This window comes from Cryptotermes secundus, unplaced genomic scaffold, assembly GCF_002891405.2.
Source record: "Cryptotermes secundus unplaced genomic scaffold, Csec_1.0 scaffold165, whole genome shotgun sequence".
Classification (NCBI taxonomy): domain Eukaryota; kingdom Metazoa; phylum Arthropoda; class Insecta; order Blattodea; family Kalotermitidae; genus Cryptotermes; species Cryptotermes secundus.
In genome coordinates this window covers 1452392-1479248 of record NW_019737087.1, presented here as the reverse complement: position 1 = coordinate 1479248, position 26857 = coordinate 1452392, and the positions used below count along the sequence as shown (strand labels likewise).

Below are 26857 nucleotides of genomic sequence, written 5' to 3'. Positions count from 1 at the left end.
TGACATTTTGCTAAGGCACTTGAAGATTGATACAAAGAGACCAACTGGGGCGGTGTATCTGTCCTTGAAACTTTCCACAAATCCTTGCACTCTTTCACCCCTACCCTAGAACATTGTGTTAGCATAACAGGACCAAAAAATGCAGAGCTCAGTTCACACTAGTGCGAAAATAGTGTTACAACTCGCCATGTGAAACAAAAGTGAATGAATATTAAACAACATATAAGCCTCAAAAAAGCGCCGGTAGCCCAGGTTAAGCCATAAACCAGTTTATCCACCCCCAGATAATCGAGAGTTGAGTGTACTTTTGTGATAACTGAGAAGGTATTGGGAGTGTGTAGTTCAGTGACACTTGTATAGCTCCCACGTTATAAATATGTGAAGACTACTGACAATAGAGTGAAGAGATTATTGTGTAGGGTTCGTAAAGTGTGTAAACCCATAATAGTGTCATAATTAATTGTAGTTACAACTTATAGGTTGTTAAATAAACCAATTAACAACCCGAACGGTGTCTTCAGTGGCAAAACACGTTACAATATATTATTGTGTTGTGACGGCTTTCAATAAAGAAAAACCAAACACAATTCAACAACCTGTGGTAAAAAGAATTTGGAAACTGTGGCATGCTTCAAACTCACAATTAATGGCATGTCAATCAGGAAATATTTCCAATGTAAAAATCATCAAATTTTCATTGACATTACAACTACATTCACATAAAATTTATCCAGTTCTATACCTCTGGAGCTGTTACACTATAGCTAGTGAACCTACTTTTGAGATAGATTTTGTAACAATTGGTCACAATTGTGTATTTCCATCTTTGCTTTCACTCAAATAAAAGAGAGGAATATTCTCATACCAATATTCTATGGATATACTAATTCTAAGGTAAACCATAATTACCACATGTTGCTTTGAAGATGTGCAGTGAGCACTTATGGTGACTGTTATGAACTGTACAGTATACAGTACCTGTGTTAATATTCATCTGAAAGTATCATCCAGCCAGCAATCTTCAGGAAAATTTACCATATTTATTTATTTATAAGATTATTCAAACACAAATTTTTGATGCACACATGTTCATCCTCCACTATCAGTGCTAGACATTGTCCTCCATCATGCACACAGAGGCTAGATTCATTTCTAATCATGATATAGTATACATATATATTTAAAATCGTTTGCCAATCACTCTGCTATGCTCTTAAGAAGACTCCCACTAAAGAAATAAAGTAAAAACATGTTCTGACTATGAACTACGTTTCTACAAAACAGTTTATCTCCTGCAAAAAGCAGATTCATTTAACCTGCAGACTCCCTACCCCACACATGCTGGTTAATGGGAAGTGCACCATACTATTAGGAGTGACTTCTAGATGATGACAGAATAACAACGAAATGGAAAGCCTCAGACTTTTACATATATACATAGCTATTATTTTGGGAGCTGGGACAGCATAGTCGGAATAGCGACTGGCTACGAGCTGGACGACTGAGAGGTCGGAGATTGAGTTCTGGTGAGATCAAGAATTTTCTCTTCTCCACGTTGTCCAGACGAGCTCTGGGGTCCACCCAGACTCCTATCCAATTGGTAACAGGGGTCAAGCAGTCGGCGTGTAAAGATGACTCACTTCCAACTATTACCAAGGTTTAGAAAATGTGGACCTACATATCTACTCCCTCATATGCCTTCATAATGTAGTGCTTAATTAGTTTAGCATAGGGACAACTTTATCTGTTTCTTTACCTTCATGAAGATGTTATTCAAGATAAAAGTGTGACTTCTTAGGCTATTTATGAGGTCACCACATTCTTTCTTCATGTATGTGTGCATGTGTGCAAATGTATGTCTTTCAACTTTTTGAACCAAACAATTTTCACAAAACCTGTTATGAACATTACGTCATTAGAGGCCTGGCTAACCTCATGTTTTTTTTTGCATCTAATACAATCGATTTTGATGATGATGATGATGATGATGATATGGTGGAAGACACATATACACGCAAGGTGGCCACAAAATGTGCAGCACTTAACACACAGTCCTCATATGATGTATAATGAATGGATCTTTAAAATATATATATACATAAACTTCCGTTAAAGCAATTCATCTGCAGGATGTAAAACAACAACATGGTGGTCAGTGATGTTAGGCAGACAGAAATTGATACAGCTGAGCCGTTAATACCTGATCCTTGCCCTTTTGAGGTTGAAAGTGCTATTGCAAAATTGAAACGGTATAAATCACCAGGTAGTGATCAAATTCCGGCAGAAGTTATTCAAGCAGGAGGCAAAATATTACGTTCTAAGATCCACAATCTAATTACTTCTATTTGGCATAAGGAAAAATTTCATGATCACTGGAAGGAGTCTATTATTGTACCAGTTCACAAGAAGGGTGATAAAACTGACTGTAGTAATTATCGGGGGATATCACTGCTATCAACTTCATATAAAATTTTGTCCAATATCCTTCTTTCAAGGTTAAGTCCATATGTAGATGAAATTATTGGGGATCATCACTGTGGGTTTCAACATAACAGATCAACTACAGGTCAGATCTTTTGCATTCATCAGATATTGGAGAAAAAATGGGACTACTATGAGACAGTACATTAGCTATTCATACACTTCAAGAAAGCCTATTATTCAGTTAGGAGGGAAGCACTGTACAATATTCTGATAGAGTTTGGGATACCCATGAAACTAGTTAGGTTGATTAAAATGTGTTTAAACAAAAAGTATAGTAAAGTCCGTGTAGGTAAATTTCCTATCCAGAATGGTCTAAAACAAGGAGATGCTTTATCGCCACTCCTTTTCAACTTTGCCTTAGAATATGCAATTAGGAAGGTCCAGGGAAACCAGGTGGGACTGAAATTAAACGGGACACATCAGCTGTTGGTCTATGCCGATGATGTGAATCTACTGGGTGATAATGTAGATACCATAAAGAAAAACACACAAACTTTAATTGACGCAAGTAAAGAGGTTGGTCTAGAAGTAAACACAGAGAAAACTAAGTATATGTTACTGTCTCGTCACCAAAATGCAGGGCAAAATCATGACATAAAGATAGGAAACAGATGTTTTGAAAATGTGGCACAGTTCAGATATTTGGGAACAACGATAACAGATCGAAACCTGATTCAGGAGGAAATTAAGAGGCGATTGAACTCGGGTAATGCTTGCTACCATTCAGTCCAGAACCTTTTGTCTTCTCGTCTGTTGTCCAAAAACATAAAAATTAGAATATACAAAACTATAATTTTGCCTGTGGTTCTGTATGGGTGTGAAACTTGGTCTCTGACATTAAGGGAGGAACATAGACTGAGGGTGTTTGAGAACAGGGTGTTGAGGAGAATATTTGGACCGAAGAGAGATGAAGTGACAGGAGGTTGGAGAAAACTGCATAATGAGGAGCTTCATAACTTGTACTCTTCTCCAAGTATAATTAGAATGATCAAGTCAAGGAGGATGAGGTGGGCAGGTCATGTAGCACGAATGGGGGAGACGAGGAATGCGTATAGGATATTGGTGGGAAAGCCAGAAGGAAAGAGACCACAGGGAAGACCAAGGCGTAGGTGGGTGGACAATATTAGAATGGATCTTAGAGAGATAGGATGGGATGGTATGGATTGGATAGATCTGGCTCAGGATAGGGACCAGTGGAGGGCTCTTGTGAACACGGTAATGAACCTTCGGGTTCCATAAAATGCTGGGAAATTCTTGAGTAGCTGCAGAATTGGCGGCTCCTAAACAAGGGCTCAACAGTGAGTAAGTAAGTAAGTAAGTAAGTAAGTATTGTTTATCCATTTAATGATGATAAATACAATATGTTAAATGGTCAAGGAAACCTGGCAAACAATGCACAACAGAAAGAACATTTCTCCCAGAGTGCTGCTGTAACTGCCAAAAGCAGAATGAGTCATTAGCACTGATAAACGTTCGCTGTCAGGAGATCTGATTTTGTCACTGCAGTAAGTCGCATTAATAGCCACTCTCTGTTAGAGGTGTTGATAGGTGGTTGACATTTATACTGAAATAAAGTTCACTATTGAACAGCGTGCATTTACTGTCGAAACTTTTGCCAGGAATAAAGTTACAGAAAATGTATCTGTAAGTTTTGTCGTAAATATCCTGACTCACCAGTTCCTACAAAGACGAAACTTACAGATATACTTTCTGTAAGATTTTTCCTTGAAAAAGTTTCAACAATAAACACATGCTGCTCAATAGCAAATTTTATTTCAGTATAAATGTCGACTGTCTATCAACACCTCCAACAAAGACTGACTATTAATGAGACCTATTGCAGTGACGAGACCAGACCACCTGATGACACATGTTCATCAGTGCCAATGACTCATTCTATCAGCAGTTACAGCAGCAAATGCTGTGTCCACTGTGCATTGCTCCCAGGTTTCCTCGATGGTTGAATGCCCTGTACATTGAAAGACAATCAAATTGGTGAAATTTCAAATGTATGAGTGAAAGTATCTTTCTGCATTCACACTCACAGCACAAATTGGTCTCAATTGCTGTGTGAAGAGGTACCTTATGCACAAGCACTACTATTACTACCTGAGGAGAATAATAGGATCAAAGAGAGATAAAGTCACTGGAAGTTGGAGAAAATTGCATACTGAGCACTTTCATAACTTGTACTCTTCGGGAAGCATAAGTAGAATGATCAAATCAAGGAGAATGAGAGGGGCAGGGCATGTAGCATGAATGGGGGGGAAGAGAAATGAATATGTTACTGGTGAGAAAGCCAGAAGGAAAGAGACCACCAGGAAGACCAAGATGCAGAAGGGTGGACAATATTAAATGGATCTTAGAAAAAAGACAGGATGGCATGGACTGGATCAATCTAGCTCAGGACATGGACCAGTGGAGAACTCTTGTGAACATGATAATGAACTTTCAGGTTCCATAAAATGCTCGGAAGCTCTTGAGTAGCTGCACAATTGTCTGCTTCTCAAGAAGGGCTCAGCTCCATGAGTGAGTGACTACTACTACTACAGCTGTGGAGGACTGACGTCTCTTTAACTACAACTGCACCACCATCGCATTTCTTCCTCTATGTAATACATTCCTCTCCTAACTTTCAACCTCTATGGGGAAGAGAGAGAGAATAAATATAGCTACTGTGTGAATAGTGCTGTTTTACTTGCTCCCACATTTTGGTGCCAAAACCCGGGACAAGCGAGCCATTACATGACGTGAAAGTGTAAGAGTGTGTTGTTATTATTGTGAAGGTCATGGAGTGTATTTTCAAGTGAAGAAATGTGATGGTGGTGCAGTTGTAGTTAAGAGACGTCAGTCCTCCACAACAGCTGTCACTGCTCTCACACACATCTGGCAGAATCAGAAACTGCTGGATCTCAGCTTGCAAATTCTCTTCTCTGATTAGAAAAGTTCTCAATTGCAAGATCACTGGATCTAAGCTCAAAATTAACTAAGTATTACATACTAGGGACTGCTTGCTTACTTGTCTTATCTGAAATTTTATCAGACCACCCTATGCTTCTTTTGACAGTTGGTCTATAGCAAGTACATCCTGCCTCAGTAATCTTCACTTCGTTAGTAAAAAGAAAGTAAAGCTATCCCTGTAACAGGCCGTGAAGGCCCATAGGGTTGCGAGACGTTTAGGCTCCCACATTACCTTGACAATTGGCTCAAAGGTGGCGGTAAGGTTGTCAGCCTTACGCGCCGGCCATGCTTCACTCCCCAGGAAAATTATTTAATTAACTCCTGGTACTTATTTCTGTTAGAGGCTGAGTAAACCCTGGGGCCTAGTGCGGCCGGAAGGATTAGGCCACTTGAAAAAAATCCAATGACCTCATCAGGACTTGAACCCGCGACCTTCCAGCTTGTAGCATAGTACTTTAACCACTACGCTACCGCATACCCCTTCACTTTGTTAATATATCAATATTAATATCATGATTATAGAAGGTTATTGTTTTCTGGGAGGTAATTCTATGTAGTGTAACAGGCAGCTATCAATGTTTCAGAAAAACTTGCTGCCTATATCTTCAGGGTACTATTCTGAGGACATGTGCACCAGGTTTCTGAAAAATGTTAGTAACTGTCTACCAGCCTACAATGATAATAGATCCCACAAGACACTAACCTTCACTATCCTTACTGTGAGAACTTCAAACTTCCATTCAAAAGTATGTTGTATAGATGGAGAGAAACTAAGAAAAATGTTCCAATGGCAAGTCTTGCAACAATAACATGGACCATCATGTTTCATAATATTTAACAGCTTAGTCACAGGAATAGAGAAGAAATCCCATTTAATGTTCTGCAATAATAAGTTTTCCCTCATTCAACATTCAGTTACACTGATCCCAAGCCAATAATCTTTCTACTAAATTTCCTCCAAGATTTTGTAGTCTAGCGTTCAAACCCACTGCACATCACAGAAACCTTAAATTTGGGTTTCTTTGTGTTTTCCACTTATTCTGCAATGACCTTGAATCATGCAATACCTTAAAAGAGTTTTACTTTAAACATTCACTTGGGAAACATGGAATTTTAACATTAAAGAAAAGAAAATCTTAAATGTAAGAAAGTTTATTAGTCACATACATGATTCTTGGTTAAAAAAAAAGAAATTAAATGATGAAAACCTTAAACACTAGATGGTGATTCAACTGTTTCGATTATCCATCTCTTACCATTGTAGGATCTTTATCATGAACTTCCCATGCCGGTGTCCATGTAGCGCCACCTGGATACCCCGTGTGATGGAAGTAAACTCGTTGCCGCCATTCATCACCTGGCATAGCAATGTCCCTACTATTTATCACCACCACATGATCACCACAATCATCTAAAAAAGAAATTTTAAGAACTCCTAGTTACTGTGTTCAGGTTCATGGAACTTCTTCGCTGGAATGTCTGACAATTTGCATACAATACCATGAACTGAAACAGCAATATTTATTGTTCATTTCATGACAATGAAGTACTTTCATGGATGTACTGGCAAGTGAGAAGCAAGAGTGAAAAGATATGTGGCAGTACCCAGAAGAAACAGGTTTCATTGAAAGTTGATGGTCTTGTTAGATTCTTTTGCAAATCTGAATGAACAATCCAATTTCAGAAACAAGCACCTGCACTGCTAATGTGCTGAGTCATGTGTTACAAGTCAAAAAATGATCTAAGTTGTTTCAGCTGTAATATACACATGCATTCAAATATTTCACATTTGCACTATCCTTAAAAATATTTTAAAATATGTGTACCCATAATGTCTGGAAAAAGACACATCAGTGACAGGCCTGGAGATATACTGAAGGTGGAAACATACACAGCCTGCAGCTCCTCTAGACAGGATAATTCATTTTCTGAACCATCTTCCAAATAATATTCAATCAGTGATCAAGACCAAATTTCATTTTGTTTCATTATAAATTTACACTGCACTTTCCTTATCTTGAAAAAATACAAGACGTTCAAGAAAGAATTAACCAGCTACTTTCCTCTGATATGACTGTAACCATATGTCCCTCACTTAAAAGTGTTTAAAAGCGACTATAAAATTCCACTTATTGATTCTACCTGAATGAGACACAACCGTGGCAAGATAGGAGTTGTAATTCAACATAGTCCTCCTTAGGCTTATGGCGCCACCGTTTTCAGTAGCATTGTCAGTAGCCTTTAGATGTTATCTTCCATCAGTTATAGGGAGGTATTTTGGAAAATCAGTCCTTGCTTTTATTCTGAGTCTCCCAGGAGGTATGTCACCCTAATTGCGCTTGGTCCCTTACTAAATGTGTCTCTTGTAATGATAAAAGCTGAAATGAAGGTTTGAAGATAACATCTCTAACCCATTTTGGGGATCTAGCTGTAACCCTTTCCAAGTGATGGCCACTTAAGGGTTGTACCTGTATGTTAGAGTAGTTGAAATGTTGATGCGGAACTGAACAGTCAGTTATAGGAAGTCGAGATGTAAAGTTTGAGAGAAGTGATAGAAGAGGACCTAGGGAGTTACAGTTGGGAGATGTTTTACAGTGAGTATTAAATGAATAGGGAGAGTCAAGATATAAAGTTAGGGAGTCAGTGATAGAAATGAACAGGGAGACTGAGGGCAATACTAACAGCAGAAGATGTAATCAGTGTGATGATGCTTAAAAGAGGATTAGAATAACACACCAACTATGACTGTACTTCCCATCTAACTGAATGCAAAAAATACATGGAGTGGTGGTGTTCTGGTGATACAGGGTTTGATCATTCCTGAAATATGTTCCCCTCCCAGTCAATGATGCACTCATTTCCCTGAGAGAAAGACCTCATCTCGAGTTGTACTTAATGGCAAATCTTATCAACGCTGCTGGCATCTGTACATCGGCAGTTGGCTGCACGACACAGACCACATAGAAAATGACAGATCCAACACTTCTTCTGTTTCTGTTGTTGCATGTGTATTTGATGTTGTGGGAAAGTGTTTACTAAACCGCTACCTGGTAACCACGCTGTCGACTAGCAATGATAGGAGGGATACACATACAAGCACACAGGCACACAGGGAAGTAGGCTAACTACAGAGGATCTGTTGGAGACACAGTTTTCTCTGCCATCAAATGCAGCCATATAAACAGGATAACTCTCTGTTCAGGCCTGTGGTTAGCAGTCAGCTGCAGCAAGTAGACATCCATAAGTTGGAAGATCTAATTACTGAGCTATTTCTTAGCAAATGGCCATCTCTGCAGCACTTCTCTGACTGCACTATTCTGGCATTCAAGTGTCATATCACATATATGTTTACACGGTATTACAACAAAAGTCTCTTCTGGTTCCACTACTCCAGCTTTCATGAGTTACAGGGGATACACAGACACACAACTCAGCCAGGCCAGGAAGTAGGCTATAATGGATGTATACCACCTTGCCATCTGTCTCTCCCCACACATCACCCCTTAAGTCCTGCAAGCTAGAATACTGAAGCCAGAAGTTAAGGCTCTTATAAACACATGGGACATGCGACATGATGCCTGACAGCAAAAATAGTGCAGTCACAGAGGTGTCACAAAGACGGTCACTGATATGCAATGGCTCAGTAATTAGGGGTTCTAACTCTCAAGTTACTGTATGCTGTTACTGGCTGCTAACCACAGACCTGAGCCAAAGACAAAGTTACTTTCCAACTTTACAACTTTACCACCAATCAGGGTCTTGGTTCCAAGCCCCTTGAGACTCAAAACCAGAGATTTTTTTTATTAACATGAGGCATCCTCCTAGTGAATCACCCTGTACATTGCTGAACTATCAGATAAAGTATGCATCAAGAAGAAGCTATAGATCTTAATATTTATTTTTTATTTTATTACACTTGTGGTTAATTTTATGAAGCTGTCAGTAGCTCAGATTATACAGCCACACGATGGGATGATTAAAGAATAATAAATCATAAGGGATGCAGAATAAAGTGCCTGAGGCCTCATTTACAATACTATCTTGACACCTGACTGAGGGGGGGGGAACAAATAAAACCATAGAAACTTACGTCTGGACAGCCATTTTACATGCAGAGATTTGAACTCAGGATCTACCAAACATGAAGCACAAGTGCTAACCACTTCACAAAGTTTCACTCAGATCTTGATGAAATCTTAGTTCAGAAATGACACATGTCTCATCACATGACCTGAGACAAAATGAAACTAAATAATTATGTTGCCAATACACCTTGATAAGACTAGAATAAGCCCAAATCATATTTATCACCCAACTCTGTGTATGCTCACCATACCAAATTCCATTTAAATATGCACAGTATTGCCAAAGAAGAAACATGCAAATGTATGAGCAGGTATATCATTATGTTTTCACACACAGAAAATCCATCAGGAAAACCATAACTTGCATGTGAATAATTCAGTTGCATTTCTATATTTCACTTTCAATAATCATTTCAGATTAAAATTGAGATGTCAGACCACTGATCTGCATTCATACCATCCACCACTCACACCATCAATAATTATTGATGGTGTGAGTGGTGGAGTGTATTCTACAATAATAGAATACAAGATTAAATAACAGCTGACAGTCAATTCAGTCTGATTACTGTAATAAAACTAGCATCAAACAGCCAGTTACTTTCTACAAATTTCTTCTCAAATAGTTGTTTCACTATACTGCAAATAGATGGCAAATATCTGACATATATTCTATACACAAAGTTTTGAAAGTTACAAAATATCATAGCCAAGTCACTGGCACTCCTGCTTAATAATAAGGAAGTCAAGTGCCAGAACAGTACCACAAATTAGGCCCCAACTTCTTCTCCATCCTTCTTAATTCATTATCTGATAAGTAACCTGTAATTCAATTCTATACTCAGAATCTTTCTCAAAAGGCCGAATCACCTGACTTCTTACCATCAGCCTATTAGCAGGAACCTTAGCCATTACCTACAGAGAAAAGAGAGTATAGATTCTTGCCTAACAGGCCACACATTATAAACATGGATATGCATTTCTCAAAGTAATTAAAGTATTTGGGGAAACTCATCATCATAGTAAATGCTCAAAATGTCTCTCTTCTGCTCTTAAACTACAAGTATCTTGAAAAGACTGACACTAATTTGAGTTCACTGAACATGACAGAAGTATGTAAGATTTGAGGTTTTCACGGTGGTGACTATGAAGAAAGCAGTCTTCTGGGATTTGGCACTGTGTANTCGCTGGCTTCCCATTGTGGCGGCCGGGGTTCGACCCCAGGTCTGGTCAAATGGGATTTATGGTGGACAAAGTGGTGCTGGGGCAGGTTTTCTCTGAGTACTTCGGTTTCCCCTGCCTATCTTCATTCCACCAATTGCTCCACAATCACCCTCACCTATCATCTGGGGCTGGTACAATAGGCCAGAAGTGGCCACAGTACAAGGGACTTAGTCCCATCCCACTACCAGTAATAATAAGGTCATTCATGTGTGAGAGCTATGTAAGTTCACTTTGCTTCTCAGGCTTCCCCAAACACGAAATCACAAGGATTTAATTGTGGAGACTCTGAAGGCCTGAATCTGCAACTTATCAGTGTGTGCTGTTAGTAGTCTTGCATAAAATAACCTGTCCTCTTTTCTTTTACAATGCTCTCAAAAAAGGCCAAATAATGTCACTTATACATATTCTGAATTAACCACCTATTCAAAACACTTGAGTCCTATAATTTGTGAAGCACTATGACATACCACACTTCTGAACGTGCTATGAGCACTGATATACATTCAGATGGAACCAAACTTCATCAATAAATAAGAAGTTCTGGGAAGAACCAACCACCTCCTTTCCTTTGATATGACACAGACAATACAGAAAACTATGCATCCATCAATTCTTCTATTGTTGTAGGTGTATTCACTGCCATAGGAATGTGTTTGCCCAGCCACTGCCTGCCAAAGATAGGGAGGTTGCATACTGTAAACACAGAGAAAACTGCTAACAGCACAGGAACTGTTGGAGGCAGTGTTTTCTCTGTGGTTCGACCTTAAGTTATATAAAGAGGAAAACTCTGTGCCATTTGCAGTGTGCAGAAACCTGAGAGCTGGAAGACCTAATTACCAAGCTGCTGCCTAGCAATGGCCATCTCCACGACGCTTCTCTGACTGCATTATTCTGGTTTTCATGCTTCGCATCACGTAACACATCACATATGTATGTTTAGATGGTATTGCAACAGCCATCTCTTCTGGCACCTAACTTCCAGCAGTTAGGAGGGGAAATACAGAGATGGAGACAGAAGGGTTATCCCATAAGCCTCCACTTATTTTTAAAAAATAACAAAAGTAGGCTAAAAATGGAGATCTTGGGTCAAGAATCTGACATGTACTGTCTAAATTTACATGACAACACATATAACTTTTCACATTCTGTGCTGTTTCCAAAACCTGTTCCTGTTGAATTAATTGTGTTTGGGATTTGCAAGGCAAATGTTCTTATCTGGCTCAAATTTGATCAAGCTCTTAGTCAGTTAACATAGTAGCCTGTTCAGTGTATTTACTGTCTAAGACAGATCCAGTAATTCCAGATTCCCCAATTCAAAAAAATGCTGATGTAGCTAGAACTCAAACACTGGAATACCTGCAGCAAAATTTTCTTTTACACAATTCATAACACTGAATTTCTAAGTACCACACAGAAAACTCCATTGTTCAAGTGAGTATTTCACAATCTCAGTTCATTATTGCAAATGAGAACACAAAACAGATTTCTGAACATGTTATGAGGACAGAAATATGAAGAGAATTGATAAATATTACAGGAAGTCATTTGCAAGTGCAGACAGTCATCTCTGCCCATCCCTTTAGCACATAAGGCATGTTCACCTACAGCCCGCGTGTTCTTCTCACAGGCAGGGCAGCTTGATTTGGCTCTTCAAGAAAGAACTTGTGCTAGGCTACTGAATGGGTTGTTATGTAAACCAACATTAAGATTAGGTTCTGAATATTTGCATTTGCAATTTATTTAACAACAATATCAATATCTCAGATTATGTAGCATTATGCAGTAGGAAGATCAGTGAATAATGAATTGGAAAGGATTTCGAAGAAGGTAGTTCTGGCCTAACTGTGAGACACTACCCTAGCATCTGACTGGACTAAAGAAAACCGCAAATACCTTAGCCAGGGTAGTCAGTGTCCCAGCCAACGCCTGAACTGAGCACCTCCCAAATACAAGTTTGCATGCAATGTCACTACTATATTGATCTGCCAGCTAGCATAAAAGTGTAGTACTCAAAAAGTTCTGAGTTTGATGATGATAATACTGAAAACAGACACAATAAGAAATATGTGTTGCTATAATGACAACGAATGTCCTAAAGATGGAAGGAGAATGAACTGCAATCCTATTACCATAAAATTCAGAGTAATCTCTAAAAATCCATGCTAATGGCTGATTCATTATACTGTAATTATATTGAACATCATACATACATAGTGTGACATGATGCCTAAAAGTCAGAATAGAGGAGCCAGAATAAACAAGCAACAATCGAGGTATTGTTGAGCTATGATGATGTATCCCAGCCAAGCTGAGATAGAACTGAGGGAGTCTCTTGAGATGGCAGTCAAAGATGATTGAGTAGAGATGGCAACGAGTTCAGCTGAGACTTGAAAGTCAGCCTGTGAAGATAAGACTTAGCATGTTATTTGAAGACTTTATGTCTGCTGTAGTTAGTGTGAGACCATTATAAACCTGTTGCCAGGATGTGACTAGTGAAGACTGAGAAGGCTTACCATGTCCTAATGATTTGTAGTGTGGAAATTAGCAACAATATTATAATTACTGGCAGTTACAAGTTAAGTGCAATAAATACAAACAGCCAATTCAAAACACATTGTTTCAGAAGATGGATTTACCACCAAGCAAATAAGTTTAGTATTCCAAATGTTTCAGGTTTGATACATATCACTGCTAATGTTCTAAGAAATAAGTTATAACAAACAACATGTAACAATACAATCACAATCTCATATGAAAATGGGAAAAATGACACATCCTCGAGAGTTATGTATATCACATACACCTGAGACAATGAACAAATCTAACATAACTTTAGAACTAAGAGAAGCTTTCACCTGAATTCCTTCAGTAACGATAAATAATGCCCAATCCAACAGCACACCTCTCTCAAGCATACAAATAACACTACAAAATTCTGATGTTAATCAACTTTTCAAATAAAAAATACATCATAATTAGTCCTTCAAGACCCCCCACCCTCCTACCATAACTAACAATTTCGTGCTTACTTCCGACTTCATCCTTTGCAAGAAGACTTATCTTTACTACCCACAGGTGACAATGTATCTCATCAACATTATAAAGCACTTATCTTAAATTAAGTGTGGCAGATACGTTAAGTCAAAGTCAAAACAACAAAAATAACAAAAACACACAGTGGAAGAAACAAAGGATAAACTGCTGCCCTAATACCATATTTTTCCATCCAGTCACCGAATATGAAATGGAGTGTGTAACAAATAGTCTAAAAGGTAAATTATCTGCAGGATATGTCAAGATACCAGAATATCTTGTTAAAAAATGTATAAATTATGTAAAAAGACCACTGGCTCATATTTTCAATGCCTCATTGAGCTCAGGCACCTTCCCAGATAGTTTAAAATTAGCTAAAGTGATACCTCTGCATAAAAAAGGGGAATATCATGATATTAAAAACTACAGACCAATATCCATTTTATCAGTCTTTTCCAAAATATTAGAGAAACTGATGTATAATAGGCTAATGTCTTTTTTAATTCAAAGTAATATATTAACAGAGGGCCAAAATGGCTTCAGAAAGAATAAATCAACTCACACTGCAAGTCAGTCTTATTGAAAGTATACAGGGGGCCTTAGATAACAGCCTATATGCCACAGGATTATTTTTTGATTTATCAAAGGCATATGATGTAATAGACCATGATATACTATTAGAGAAACTAGAGTCATATAGCATAAGAGGCATGCCAAATATGTCTTACCTGTCAAACAGACTCCAATATGTAGAAATAAAAAACACTGATGGCAATGTCAAAACCAGTTATAATTCATCATGTAGGAAAGTGAAGTGTGGTGTACCACAAGGATCAGTGTTTGGGACACTTTTATTTTTACTATACATTAATGATCTTACAGAAAATGTTCAAGGAGCAAAGCTGGTTTTATACACAGATGATACCAATTTGTTAACTAGTGGAAAAGATGAACTCGACCTTCAGTATAAAATAATGAACGTTATGAAAGAATTAGAAATATGGTTTCAAAAAAATAACCTTATAATAAATACTAAAAAGACATCTGCCACATCATTTCATTCAAAATAGCAGAGAGATCCATTAAGACCACAAATAGAATTCACATGACAGAAACCCTAAAATGGTGCACTCATGCTCAACTTCTAAAAGCAAAGCTATGCAAAGTAATTTATATGGTGAAAATATTAAAAGAAATAATGAGTCCATATATGATAAAAATTATTTTTCGAATTTTGAGTCATGCATGAGAAATTGTATCTTATTGTGGGGTGGGGATGGGGAAAGTAAAAGCATTTTTAAATTGCAAAAGCAGGTTCTTCGAGCAATTAGTGGTATTAGTAGTCGCATGTCATGTAGACAAATTTTTAAAGATTACAATGTTTTAACATTGCCCTCTCTGTATATATTGGAGGTGACATGCTGTATCAAAAAATACAAGGTTTTTATGGCAATAAATTCAGACATTCATAATTATAACACATGAAGAAAATTAAATTCTCATGTACAGCACTGTAATACAGCTCTTTTTAAGAGGAGTGTGATAAATATAGAAATAAGTTTGTATAATAAGGTCCCCAATCAAATAAAACAAACGGAAAATTTTAATTCATTTAAAAAGGAATTAAAATCTTTTTTGCTGAAAGATTCCTTTTATTCTGTAGATGAATTTGTCTTTTGATTTTTCAAGTGTGTAAATGTAATATATAGCTGATTAATTTGTTGTATTTGTGTAAAGACAATGAAATTAATGGTGACTAATCTACATAATATTATTCAGATGACAAACCCCCTATATTAGGGTGGTACAGTGCATACTGTAAAGATATACACGAGAATTAGATGTAAAACTGACAATTTCCTTATCCAAATTGTTGTAATACCTGTATGTATGAATTGTTGAATGATAATAAATGATAAAAACCTGGTGGACTGACTCCAAACATCAGCCAAAATAAGATGTGACTGACGACCATACTTACTGAGAGGATGATATATTGGTTTGTGCAAACCCTTAAGAAACTTTATTATTCTTTGGGCAGATTCAAATGGATTTTGCCATGTGGCATCATATAAATGCCAGACCCGAGCAAATGTATTCCATTGCTAAAATAAAATTAAGGACATATTAAAACTCATTTACATGTGTTCTCATACACCATTACACGTTTCTACCCCATTTCTAGGAGTGTACCATAAGAGTATAGGTTATGGTTACTATATTGCACAGAGATATCATTTTTAGTGTCACGTATTTCCTGATAATGAAATGTAACTAGTATTTAATAACAAAATTCGTACCTGTACCCGCTTATATGCTGACATTTTAAGTACAGCGGGTAAACCAACCCACTACTTCAAACAAAACTCCCTAAAACACCACTTACACCACACACAAGACCAGAAACGGGCGGAAGTTCCGTGCGGTACGTTCGGTAACATGAATGCCTGGATACGTTCACAACGTTCACAACATCAAAGACGTTAACATTTGGTCATACAAAAATATCGATAAGGGGAAGGAATTAACTTCTTCCATAATCATCGTACACCCATTATTGCTAATAATTAGAAAAAAATGTGGCGCATGAAATGATCTAGTATTTGATTTAGTATTAAATATTCAACGATGCAATGAACGATGATAGGTAACATCGTTTGGAGGAGAGCACACCCAAGAAACTAGCAACCGCAACGCAAAACGCAATTTCAGTAAAATGTCGCTGATTTTAAGCAACTGGTTTATATATTAGCAGGCCCACACTGAAGAAATTTATGTTTGATTAGTTGCTCACATCATCTTAAGCGATCCTTCTGCAATGGCAGATAGTAATACTGATTCTATCATTAATATTTTGGTAGTTGATCAAGTCAAGGAGGATGGGGTGGGCAGGAAATGTAGCACAAATGGGGGAGAAAAAGAATGCATATAGGATATTGGTGGGAAAGCCAGAAGGAAACCAACCAAGGCGTAGGTGGGTGGACAATATAAAAATGGATCTTAGAGTGATAGGCTGGGATGGTAGGGATTGGATTGATCTAGCTCAGGACTGGGACCAGTGGACGGCACTTGTGAACAGGGTAATGAACCTTCAGGTTCCATAAAATGCTGGGAAGATTTTTGAGTAGCTGCACAATTGGTGGCTTCTCAAGAAGGGCTCAGCTCCATGAGTGAATGATCTGTATTATTTCTTATATAATTTTATTTGCAGCAGTAATTATTACTGCTTCTATCCTTTCCAATTTTTGGATTATTAAAGAGTTTCCACTATATGATTGTTATTAGTTTCTTGGCTATACAATTCTCTTCTTTCCACATCCTTAAATTTGTGTTCCATTTATTTTCCCTGATTTTAGTCTTCAGTAAAAAATGATTCGAGTCACAATTAGGTCCTCAGCTTGACCTAACATCTATCACAGATGATGCATGTCTTCATCTATTAGGTTTACAGTTATATTATCTGGTGCTCTTCAGGTTCCCAAATGTATCAGTTTATGTTGAAAGCAGGTACTTTAAGTTTTAGTTTATATCTTGTGGCAAAATAACCCAACATTTGTCCACTTTCATTGATTGTATCATGTACAGTGTATTTTCCTGCTACATCTTTAATAACCTTGAGATCATATTTTGGTATTAACTGGAAAGCTCTATTCAGGTTATCACAGAATTCATCTTTATCATTTGTGCGAGAGAGACTGATAAGATTGTGGTATTATTGAACTTCCTTGCTATTCTTATTTTTAACTTCTTTATTAAGACCATCACAACACAACCACATCAAGGTCAGTGCCTGGTTTTGGCTCTGCTGTGTGTTTCAATTATTAATAGCCATCATCAGGCAAATACATGGCTGAACTGCAGTATTAATGAAACTGGATACAATAATATTAATTATACTTTTGACATAAAAACACAATAAATTAGATTATATAAAACAAAAGTTACAGTATAAAACAAGAATAAAATTGTATTTTTATGTCAAATATTTTATTATAATTAATATTATTGTATCCAATTTTATTAATACTGCAGTTCAGTGGTGTATATATGCTAGCCATGTATTTGCCTGATGATGGCTATTAATAGCCGAAACATGTAGCAGAGCCAAAACCAGGCACTGACCTTGATGTGGTTGTGTTGTGACGATCTTAATAAAGAAGTTATATGTTATAACTCAACAGGATGCTTGAAATGAAATTATTATTTTGCTTATCTGTTAATTTATTATTTCACATCGTAGTATTCTACTCCTCATAGTTTGGTTAAGAATAATAAATCCTGTTCCTGCCTCTCCTGTTTTCTCAGCTGTACATCTGTAATAAAAAGTAGTCTTTTTTTCATTTATTTTCCTTATACCTTGCAATCTCATTTCTTGCAGAGCAGCAATATCTATTCTATATTTAGAGATTCAACAAAAACAGGCAACATATTTACATATGTGATATGAATAAGGGTGAGGAAATTTAGGTAACACCAGGTCATCATCACACAGCACTGTGAATGCTGTATCCTCTGCTACTTTTCTGGTATTATTGATAGCAAAATTTAACAAATATCACTCTCTTTCAATGTTGACACACACAGCATATTGAATTCTCTGCCAAATTAATTTCAGATGTAGGATTTTGTTGCACATCTTGTCCTACTATTAGGAATTTGGTTTTTTTATATAGAATTTAGTATACAGCACTATCTTATGGTTAATTATTATGGATTACATTGATTTTCCAGTATTTGATAATTCACATACTATGCTAACAGCTCAAAAATTTGTAGCAATATTTTAGATTAAACATGTTAATTCTCTTCTTGAATAGCTACATCACACAGTTGTGGGCAATGGAGCTGACATTTTGAAAGTTCAGTATGCGCCAAAAATGCAGTACTGAAACTCGCGCATCTCGAACACACGTGTCCCCAGCAGTGAAAAGGAAGTTGTGTTGTGCAGTTGTTCGAAATGGGTCTCTTGACGGAGGAAAAAGTATTCATAGTTGAGAAATATTTCCGCTCATACGGAAGTGGTCACCAGTCAACTCGCTTCCTTGGTTTTGAGTGGCCAGATGTTATCATTCAGAAACCGCTACATAGTACACGTGACAATATGGTGTGCAGCCCTTATTTCATTGAGGATGGCAATGCTCTTACCATCACCCAAGAACGCTACAGGAACATGGTGATCGGACAATTTCTTCAGGATCTGAGAAGGTTGTCGTGCAAGGGGCCTTCACAAGAATAGACAGTGGTATCAACAGGACATATTTTCATTTCAGTACTGTATATTTTGGCACATACTATATATGCTGCCACTTTCTTCAGGATTGACCTGTGTAGGTTCATGAAGTTTTCCTGTGCATGTCACTGTTTTAAATAGCAGAGGCAGAGAGATGGCTGGGACTGATGTCATGCTTGGGCCAATGGACCAGGAAAATCTGTACATACACATACTTCAGCAACATTACCCACCATCCATACAATGTAATAACCAAATAATAGAATATCAATAACTTTAGTACCAATTTTACCCAACAGAAATATAGGGCTGTAACTGAATACAATAAAACTCAGTTTTTAACAAATCTCACTACACTATGGGTCAAGAAATGTCTCCCAACATAATTCCATTTATTTTTGTCATAAACAACCTTGCTTCAAATTTTACAGCATTTATATTTTCTGTAAACAACTTTGTTCAAATGACACAAGTCTAGCTGGTTGCTTTGAGTGGATAATATGATCTTGCACATGAACAGTGATTTATTAGTCACTGATTCCTCTCTACCTGAGCTACAGAAAAGCCCTCCAGCATTGGAATAAGTGTGGAAAGTTGGATATATTAGAAAATGAAGACAAAAGCTTGCAACCCATGAAACTAGCAAGTATTGGATAGCATCAGTTAAAATTGGATGGAGATGCAGAGTGACTGTAATCATTTTAAATTTGCAAAACATTAAAATGTGACAAAGAAACGACATCAGCTGTCATGCCATAATAAAATACCAGACTGTTTTAGAAACACCAATTAAATAAGGCATGCAGTATCATTTTATTGTAATTTGATATTAAATGTTACAAACAAAAACTTTCATGTTAAAAATTTACTTCTCATGAAATTTCCCTCAGATAGCATGGGTCTTCATTCTGTCTCCTGACACCTGCATAATAATGTAGTTTAGCCATTAACCAGGGCTCTGAATTTGGACTTGGCACATGGTAGCATACTTGGTTGAGGCATTATGTTACAAGCTGGAAGGTGCAGGATTGAATCCCAATGAGATCATTGGATTCTTTTCAATTTACCTAATCCTTCCAGCCGCACTATGGCCCTGGGGTCAACTCAGCCTGTAACAGAAATGAGTACCAGGAATATTCTTGGGGGTAAAGGGCGGTCGCTGGCGAGTAGGGCTAACAAACCATGGCCGCTCCATAGCTCAAGTGGTTAGTCACTGGCTTCCCACCACCTTGGTTCGATCCCAGGTCTGGTCAAGTGGGATTTGTGGTGGACAAAGTGGCACTGGGGCGGGTTTTCTCCAAGTACTTCAGTTTCCCCTGCCAATCTTCATTCCACCAAATTTTCCATCATCATGATCACCCAGGACACGTACAATAGGCCAATCAGTGGCTGTTGACCCAGCTGGACTCCACCCCCTATAGGCAAAGACGAGTGAAAAGACTGACAACCTTGCCGCCTCCTATGAGCTGATTGTCTAGAAAATGCGGGAACCTCATGATCTCACAACCCTATGGGCCTCCATTGCCTGCTACAAGGATACCTTTACTATATTTACTATACTATACTATACTCTATTTACTACACCTACTGTATTTCCTTCACGTCATGATTTACTGTTCTGTTTATCTCCGGCCAAGCTGAAAGTATCTGCTCAACCCCATTCACCCATCTTATTCCAAGGCTTGAAACACCATGGTACCTACCTTGCAGGTGTCTCACAAAGTGCTTGTACTTCCCAAGTACTTTGTTTTAAGAATCAGCTAAGATAAGATAATTTTTTGGAATTGGATCTTAGAAAGACAGAATGGGGTGGTATGGACTGGATTGATCTGGCTCATGATAGGGGCCTGTGGAGGGCTCTTGTGAACATGGTAATTAACCTCAGGGTTCCATAAAATGTTGGGAAGTTCTTGTGTAACTGCAAAACTGGCAGCTTCTCAATCAGCTCCACGGAGTTAGTTACACACACGATTACACTTTCAATACTTAAGTCATTGTCACCTGTTGGTAAGGTACCGCCTCAAAAATACTTCTAAGGGATAGGAAAAAGAGATGGTAGTATGCTCGATTTTTATTCCTTGTCAATGATGTTTCCAGATGAGTGGAAAATCTTAAAAACACTGCACAAGAAATAACTGTACTTAGCACCCAAATATTTATACTGTGACCCTGACATAATTATTTCCAAGTGATGATCCATTAAGCTTTCATTTCCTTACTCAAGTTCTGATTAGAATCTGTAAACATACAGAACACATTTAGCTCTTATTTAACTTGAAGCCTCATTGAAAATCCATACAAGTTAAGCAGTAATGTTTTCAAATACAATGCTGAATTTCTGTTAAGTGTTCAGTTTGTGAAATATTGAAGCCTGCACTTGTTTCAGGGAATTCTATTTTATTATTAAATTAGTTCTGTTATACATCAATGCTCCCTGCAACTCAGTTATCTTAGCAATAATAATAATATAAAAGTCAGAATACAACACCTTATGGTACTTAAACTCATGACTGAAGTATATACTGAATTTGCCATGAATTATATAAGTTGTAAAATAAATTAAAGTGACTTGAAATATCCTAATGCCATATGACTTAGTTCGGAACAATCAGTTTTCCTATGCTTCTCATAATGGCACTGAAGACAATAATTACAGTCTTACTTGCTTTGTCTGAAATGCAAAAATACATCAATATTTTAAGGATCAAATCTGGAGTTCAAGATCATCCAAATGACTCTGTTTCCTTGGCAGACACACAGACCTAGACCTCTTTCATCATTTACATCCAGCCTGAGATGTGAAAAAATCTGACCCAACCACATTTCCTGGGTTGTAAGGCCAATGGGTTAATTACTGAAAAGGAACACCCATACAAAAACGTACTAGAGCAATGCATGGACAAAACTAATGACCAAAATACTGCAAAATCTGCCATCTTATTTGCAGAGCCATATCTCAAAATACTAAAACATTCCATATCCCTCACATGATCATATAGCAACATTTTCATTCCATTTTGAAACAGGATCAATTACCTATCATATCTCTATTTAATTATTACTTGTTCTTTGGATCCCACAAAACAATTATTCACTCTTTATATCAAAGTTAGACCTCATGGAAAGACATCTGTGGAGCAGGTTTCTCTGTGAAGCAGTAAATTCAAATGCTAAACTTAAAATCTTGGAGGAAATTTAACACTTAAGTTTACTGAAACTGAACATTAAATGAGTGAAAACAAACTGAAGAACAATAAATGGGGATTCAAATGCAGGGTGAAACTGGTGTATTAGAGACCTCTAATAACATGATACAGGCCTGAAACTCTATTGCTAGGACTCTTCAAACAATACAAAGTACAGTTACTTTAAGCTCTTTTTACTATGTTGACAATTGTTTGTAGATTCCTTATGTTATATATTAATTTTTACACATCTCATTCCTATTTTCCATCTTCAGGTATATGCAATTCCTACATTTAACCTTTTTTTGCCTGCTATTCCTCCTTACACTGCCCAGTGTGTACAGAATGGGAGTGGTTACTCGGGTTCATAAGTTTTTTTATGTATAGTAAAACTACTTCACTTTACAAAGGAACACTTTACACACTCAGATCTTACATTCTGCCAACAATTTGTACAAAGTGCCAAGAAAACTGTGTGTCTAAATAAAATAAGCTTTCACATCCCATCAACACAAATTTTCACCAACATCACTGCCTGGGTTCAGGAATTTAAGGAGTACTGAGGTCAAAAAACAAACCAATTAGCTAGCCATATTTTGATTAATTCCTAAAAATGATAACTTTCATCCATGTAGGAAATGATCTACTAAGTGGCTGTGGATAGCAGCAGTAAAAGCTTGAGTCCTGCTGCTCACAATTTTTAATAATTTAAGTAGTACTTCACTGAAATCATCCATGTATTACTAATGACTGTAACAGAAAAGTGAAATTAGAACAGAATGTACAGCGCTGCACGCAGAATATCCACAACACAACTTCTTATAGAATTACAGATGTTCCCATTATAACATAACACACATATTACTACTGATGTATCAATATTCTGTTAATATACCAGACCCTACAAATTACTAATTAATTCATTATTATTCTAATTCCTTTAGACAAAGCTTGTATAAAAGATCTGCTGTGCAAGTTTTAAGCAAAAATATATTTGGTGCAACTAAGAAAAAGTGTACCAAAACAAATGTTCCTTTAAAAAAAGAAATAGTCATAGATATAGGTAACAGAAACATAAAATGCACATTAATTTTATGATACAAAGATGTTCCATGAAATTATTAGTAGTAAAAAAAAAACAATATCCGGTGCTACTACCACCAAGAAAACAATGTTGTCTTGAAGAGAATAAAGCACCACTTCAATGGATGTTAATTACCTCACACAGGCAGGTAACATGACTCTCTCCTGTTAAAATATAGAAGTCAACCACCTGAATGACAGCCAGTCTTTTGGCATGTCATGTCACTGACTGCAACACTGAAAAAAATCTAACATTAATGACGTGCTGTTTTTGTCTGTGAAGTTCCACTTATGGACACAGAATGCCATATTTTAAGTACTTCACATGATTTTGCACCGATCTTCTCCTTGGGGATCACCCTGCAACACAAAAGTTCCCAATAAAACATGATTCTCACAATTACAATATACAGCATTTAAGTGACGGCAAGGCCAACTGATAACAAACTTCATGATACAGTACATCTTGAAATTCTGCTATGAGACCCATGGTTCATCACACATATGTAAAATGTAAGGGAAAGGATTCTACAGAAAACTACTTCTATTGTGCATCTGCCTTGATAATATCATTTCCATGATACATGGCACTTGAAAATTCAACACCATATGCTACAATCACTTTGAAATCTGAAAAGGCATGTACATGAAATGTCATTTTATAACTGACATGGAGAAACTCTTTGTTCATAAAAACACTACAAAAATTTCTTTGAAATGCATATGTCCCAGTTCTGCCCTCAGTTGACACCCAATCTTTGTTCAAGTCTAGTGCAGTATCCACAGAATGAAGGCTTCAAGTCATTTTGTTCTATAATTTAGATGCTGCAAATGGCCTGCTCTGGTGAGCTGAAGTCCCAGTTTCTTCTTGACCTATGGTGAGACAAACTTGCTAGTGAGCTTAGCTTTGCATTGGACATGTTGTAAAGCAAGGAAAGGACATTAATATGTTCTTCTTGAGAACAAGTAGAAATTGTAAATTTTAATTTAAGCAGGAACAGACATGCTCATCATTCATTAGGAGGCAGGGCTTGCATGTCCCCTTACTTTGTTGCACTTCATAGCAATGTCAGACAACCATTGGTCACGAACCCAAAGTTGGTACTGGATATTCCCTGGCCTATAGTTTTAAAATCCCATAGTCTTAATTAGTTGGCCAATAGCATATGTGATTATAAAAGTTGCAGAACTGCAGAGAAGAATTTCATATATGTGAAAGTGGGCTCCAAGATTCATATTCAGACAGAAGCATCTTTCTGGAGTTGCCTCTTCGACCCAAAAGAAAAAAGATCTGTGCTGCTCAGTCTTGGAAATATAATTTACAATTTGCTTTCACAGCAAGAAATGAGATAAACTGCAGCCGATATAAAATAATGCTGATGTGGGAACCACCCACACCAAACCAAGCGCTAGCCAATCACAGGCCAGGAACCATCTGCTGCTAAGCAATGGCTCGGTAAACAGCCATTGCTAGGAAAAGCCTACAATACATTACAACAGTAGGCATCTCTCGTTAGGCAATGAATGTGTTTTCTACAGGTTATATAAGAGGAAGATAGAGCAATAGAGAGAGATTTATCCTGTGTGCAGGCTGGGTCAAATGCCTCCACCGTAGCCCTGCCAGTCATAAGAGGTGACAAAAAGGGAAGCCTTGAATCAGACAGTAAAATATGGTCGTGAGTCCCACGGGACCTGAGATTGACTGCGCTGACAAGCAGCAGCAGCAATTATGAACAATAGACCTGTCCTCTCATCAGAGAGAGCAGTGGTGAATGCCTGGAGAATGACACCTGTCAGCTGTGTAGTGCCAACACTGACATTTGGAGGTGGCATTACAGAGTTGGGGTGTTCTTCTCGGAATGGACTTGTCCCTCCTGTAATACTGCATGGAAATCTAAACACAGGATACAAAGACATTTTGACCCACTGCATACTGTCTATGGCAGAAGACCAGTTTGGTGATGGCAATTGTCTGTATCAGCATAACAGTGCTCCCTGCCATAAAGCAAGGTGTGTGAGGGAATGGCTTGTGGACAATAAGGTTCCAGAAATGGACTGCCCAGCCCAGAGTCGGTGCCTTGAATCCCACAGAACACCTGTGAGATGAATTAGAATGCTGACTTCACTCCAGACACCAATGCCCCATACCACTAACTGCTTTGGCTACAGCTCTGCAGGAAGAATGGGCTGCCATTCCACCAGAGACATTCAGACACCTGGTAGAAAAAATTTCTCCCATGGAGTTAAAGTTGTCATAAAGGCAAAGGATGGGCCCACCCACTATTAATATCCACAACTGGGAAGTGTGTCACAGAAGAGGTTGGATTACAGTTTCGAGTAAGTGACCAGATAATTTTGATCAGATAGGGTCTGCTTGCAGACTGAAATCACGGAGTGTATACAAACCTGTAGTGTGTCCAGGTTCTGTTAGGACTGTGGTCATTAAGAGTGCAAGACATGAATTATTTTCAAAATTTCACTCCTTTTATTCAAAATAGTCTCCTTCTGAATCAATACAAAGCTGGAATCGATTGAAAAGCTTTTGAAAACAGTCACTGTACTCCTTTTGTGGAATCACATTTAAAACTGCGTTAGATTCCCTTTGGATGTCCTGGACTGTGTCTTGACAGTCTCCTTTCATCGCCAACTTAACTTTTGGGAACAACCAGAAATCTGCTGCAGCCAAATCTGGCGAATATGGAGGACGCTCAAGGACTGTGATCCCCTTTCTGGCCAAAATATTGTGCACGATCTTCGATTTGTGGGGTGGGGCATTGTCGTGGAGGAGCGACCAGGAACCTTGATCTCGATATTCAGGTCAAATTCAAAGAATTCTCACACACAAAAGATTGAGGACTCTGAGATAATAATCAGAATTCACTGTCTGACCTTTTGGCAGAAATTCCTTTGGAGTTGAAGAAAACAGTTAGCAGTGGCTTTACCCAACTCTTTTGCGTGCACATTTTCTTTGGCTTCGGCTTCTTGGGGCTCAACCATGCTGCACTTTGCCGCTTTGTGAGAGGCTCACAAAACAACCTGAAAACAACCTGTTTCATCACTAGTAACAATCAATTTTGTATCACTTTCAGCCGACCGTAACATGTCTTTGTAGTGTTCCACTCTGGCATGTTTTTCATCGCCTGACAGTATTCGGTACAAACTGGGCACAGACCTTCTGTTTGCCCAAATCCACAGTCAAAATTTGATGCGCAGTACTTTTGTTATTCCCAAAAGCCCCTCGATGAATCTTGCAGAAACACATCTGTCTGAGCCAAGGATTTCAGTCACTTTTTTCTCATTTTCTTCAGTGTGACTTGTTCTCGGCTTTGATGCATGTAGAGCGTCTTCAATGTCCTCCGTGTCGTCAGGAAATACAGCATACCATTGAAAAACGCTCAAGCGACTCAATCAATCACTACTGTACACACTTTTCATCATTTTGTATGCTTCTCCGGCTGTTTTGCCTAACTTCAAACAAAATTTGATGTCGGCTCTCTGTTCAACCGCCATTTTCCAACAAGCGTCAGAACAGTACTGTTACGTTCAAGATCAGAACACATGATGCAGTGATG

General features: G+C 37.8%; 2 protein-coding genes across 2 annotated transcripts in view; both read right to left on the bottom strand.

Moving 5' to 3' along the window:
• LOC111870050 (39S ribosomal protein L13, mitochondrial) overlaps positions 1 to 16222 on the bottom strand; it is a 20385-nt gene extending 4163 nt beyond the window's left edge. Inside the window, exons 1-3 of the mRNA XM_023862011.2 lie at positions 16088 to 16222; positions 15769 to 15892; positions 6702 to 6856 (exon numbers count right to left, since the gene is read on the bottom strand). Coding sequence (XP_023717779.1) covers positions 6702 to 6856; positions 15769 to 15892; positions 16088 to 16111 — 303 coding nt within the window. The 5' untranslated portion in view covers positions 16112 to 16222. The remainder of the gene's footprint in view (positions 1 to 6701; positions 6857 to 15768; positions 15893 to 16087) is intronic.
• A 5461-nt stretch (positions 16223 to 21683) lies between these two features.
• The window catches only part of LOC111870048 (lamin Dm0), a 34103-nt gene continuing 28929 nt past the window's right edge, over positions 21684 to 26857 (bottom strand). Inside the window, exon 7 of the mRNA XM_023862006.2 lies at positions 21684 to 23645. Coding sequence (XP_023717774.1) covers positions 23607 to 23645 — 39 coding nt within the window. The 3' untranslated portion in view covers positions 21684 to 23606. The remainder of the gene's footprint in view (positions 23646 to 26857) is intronic.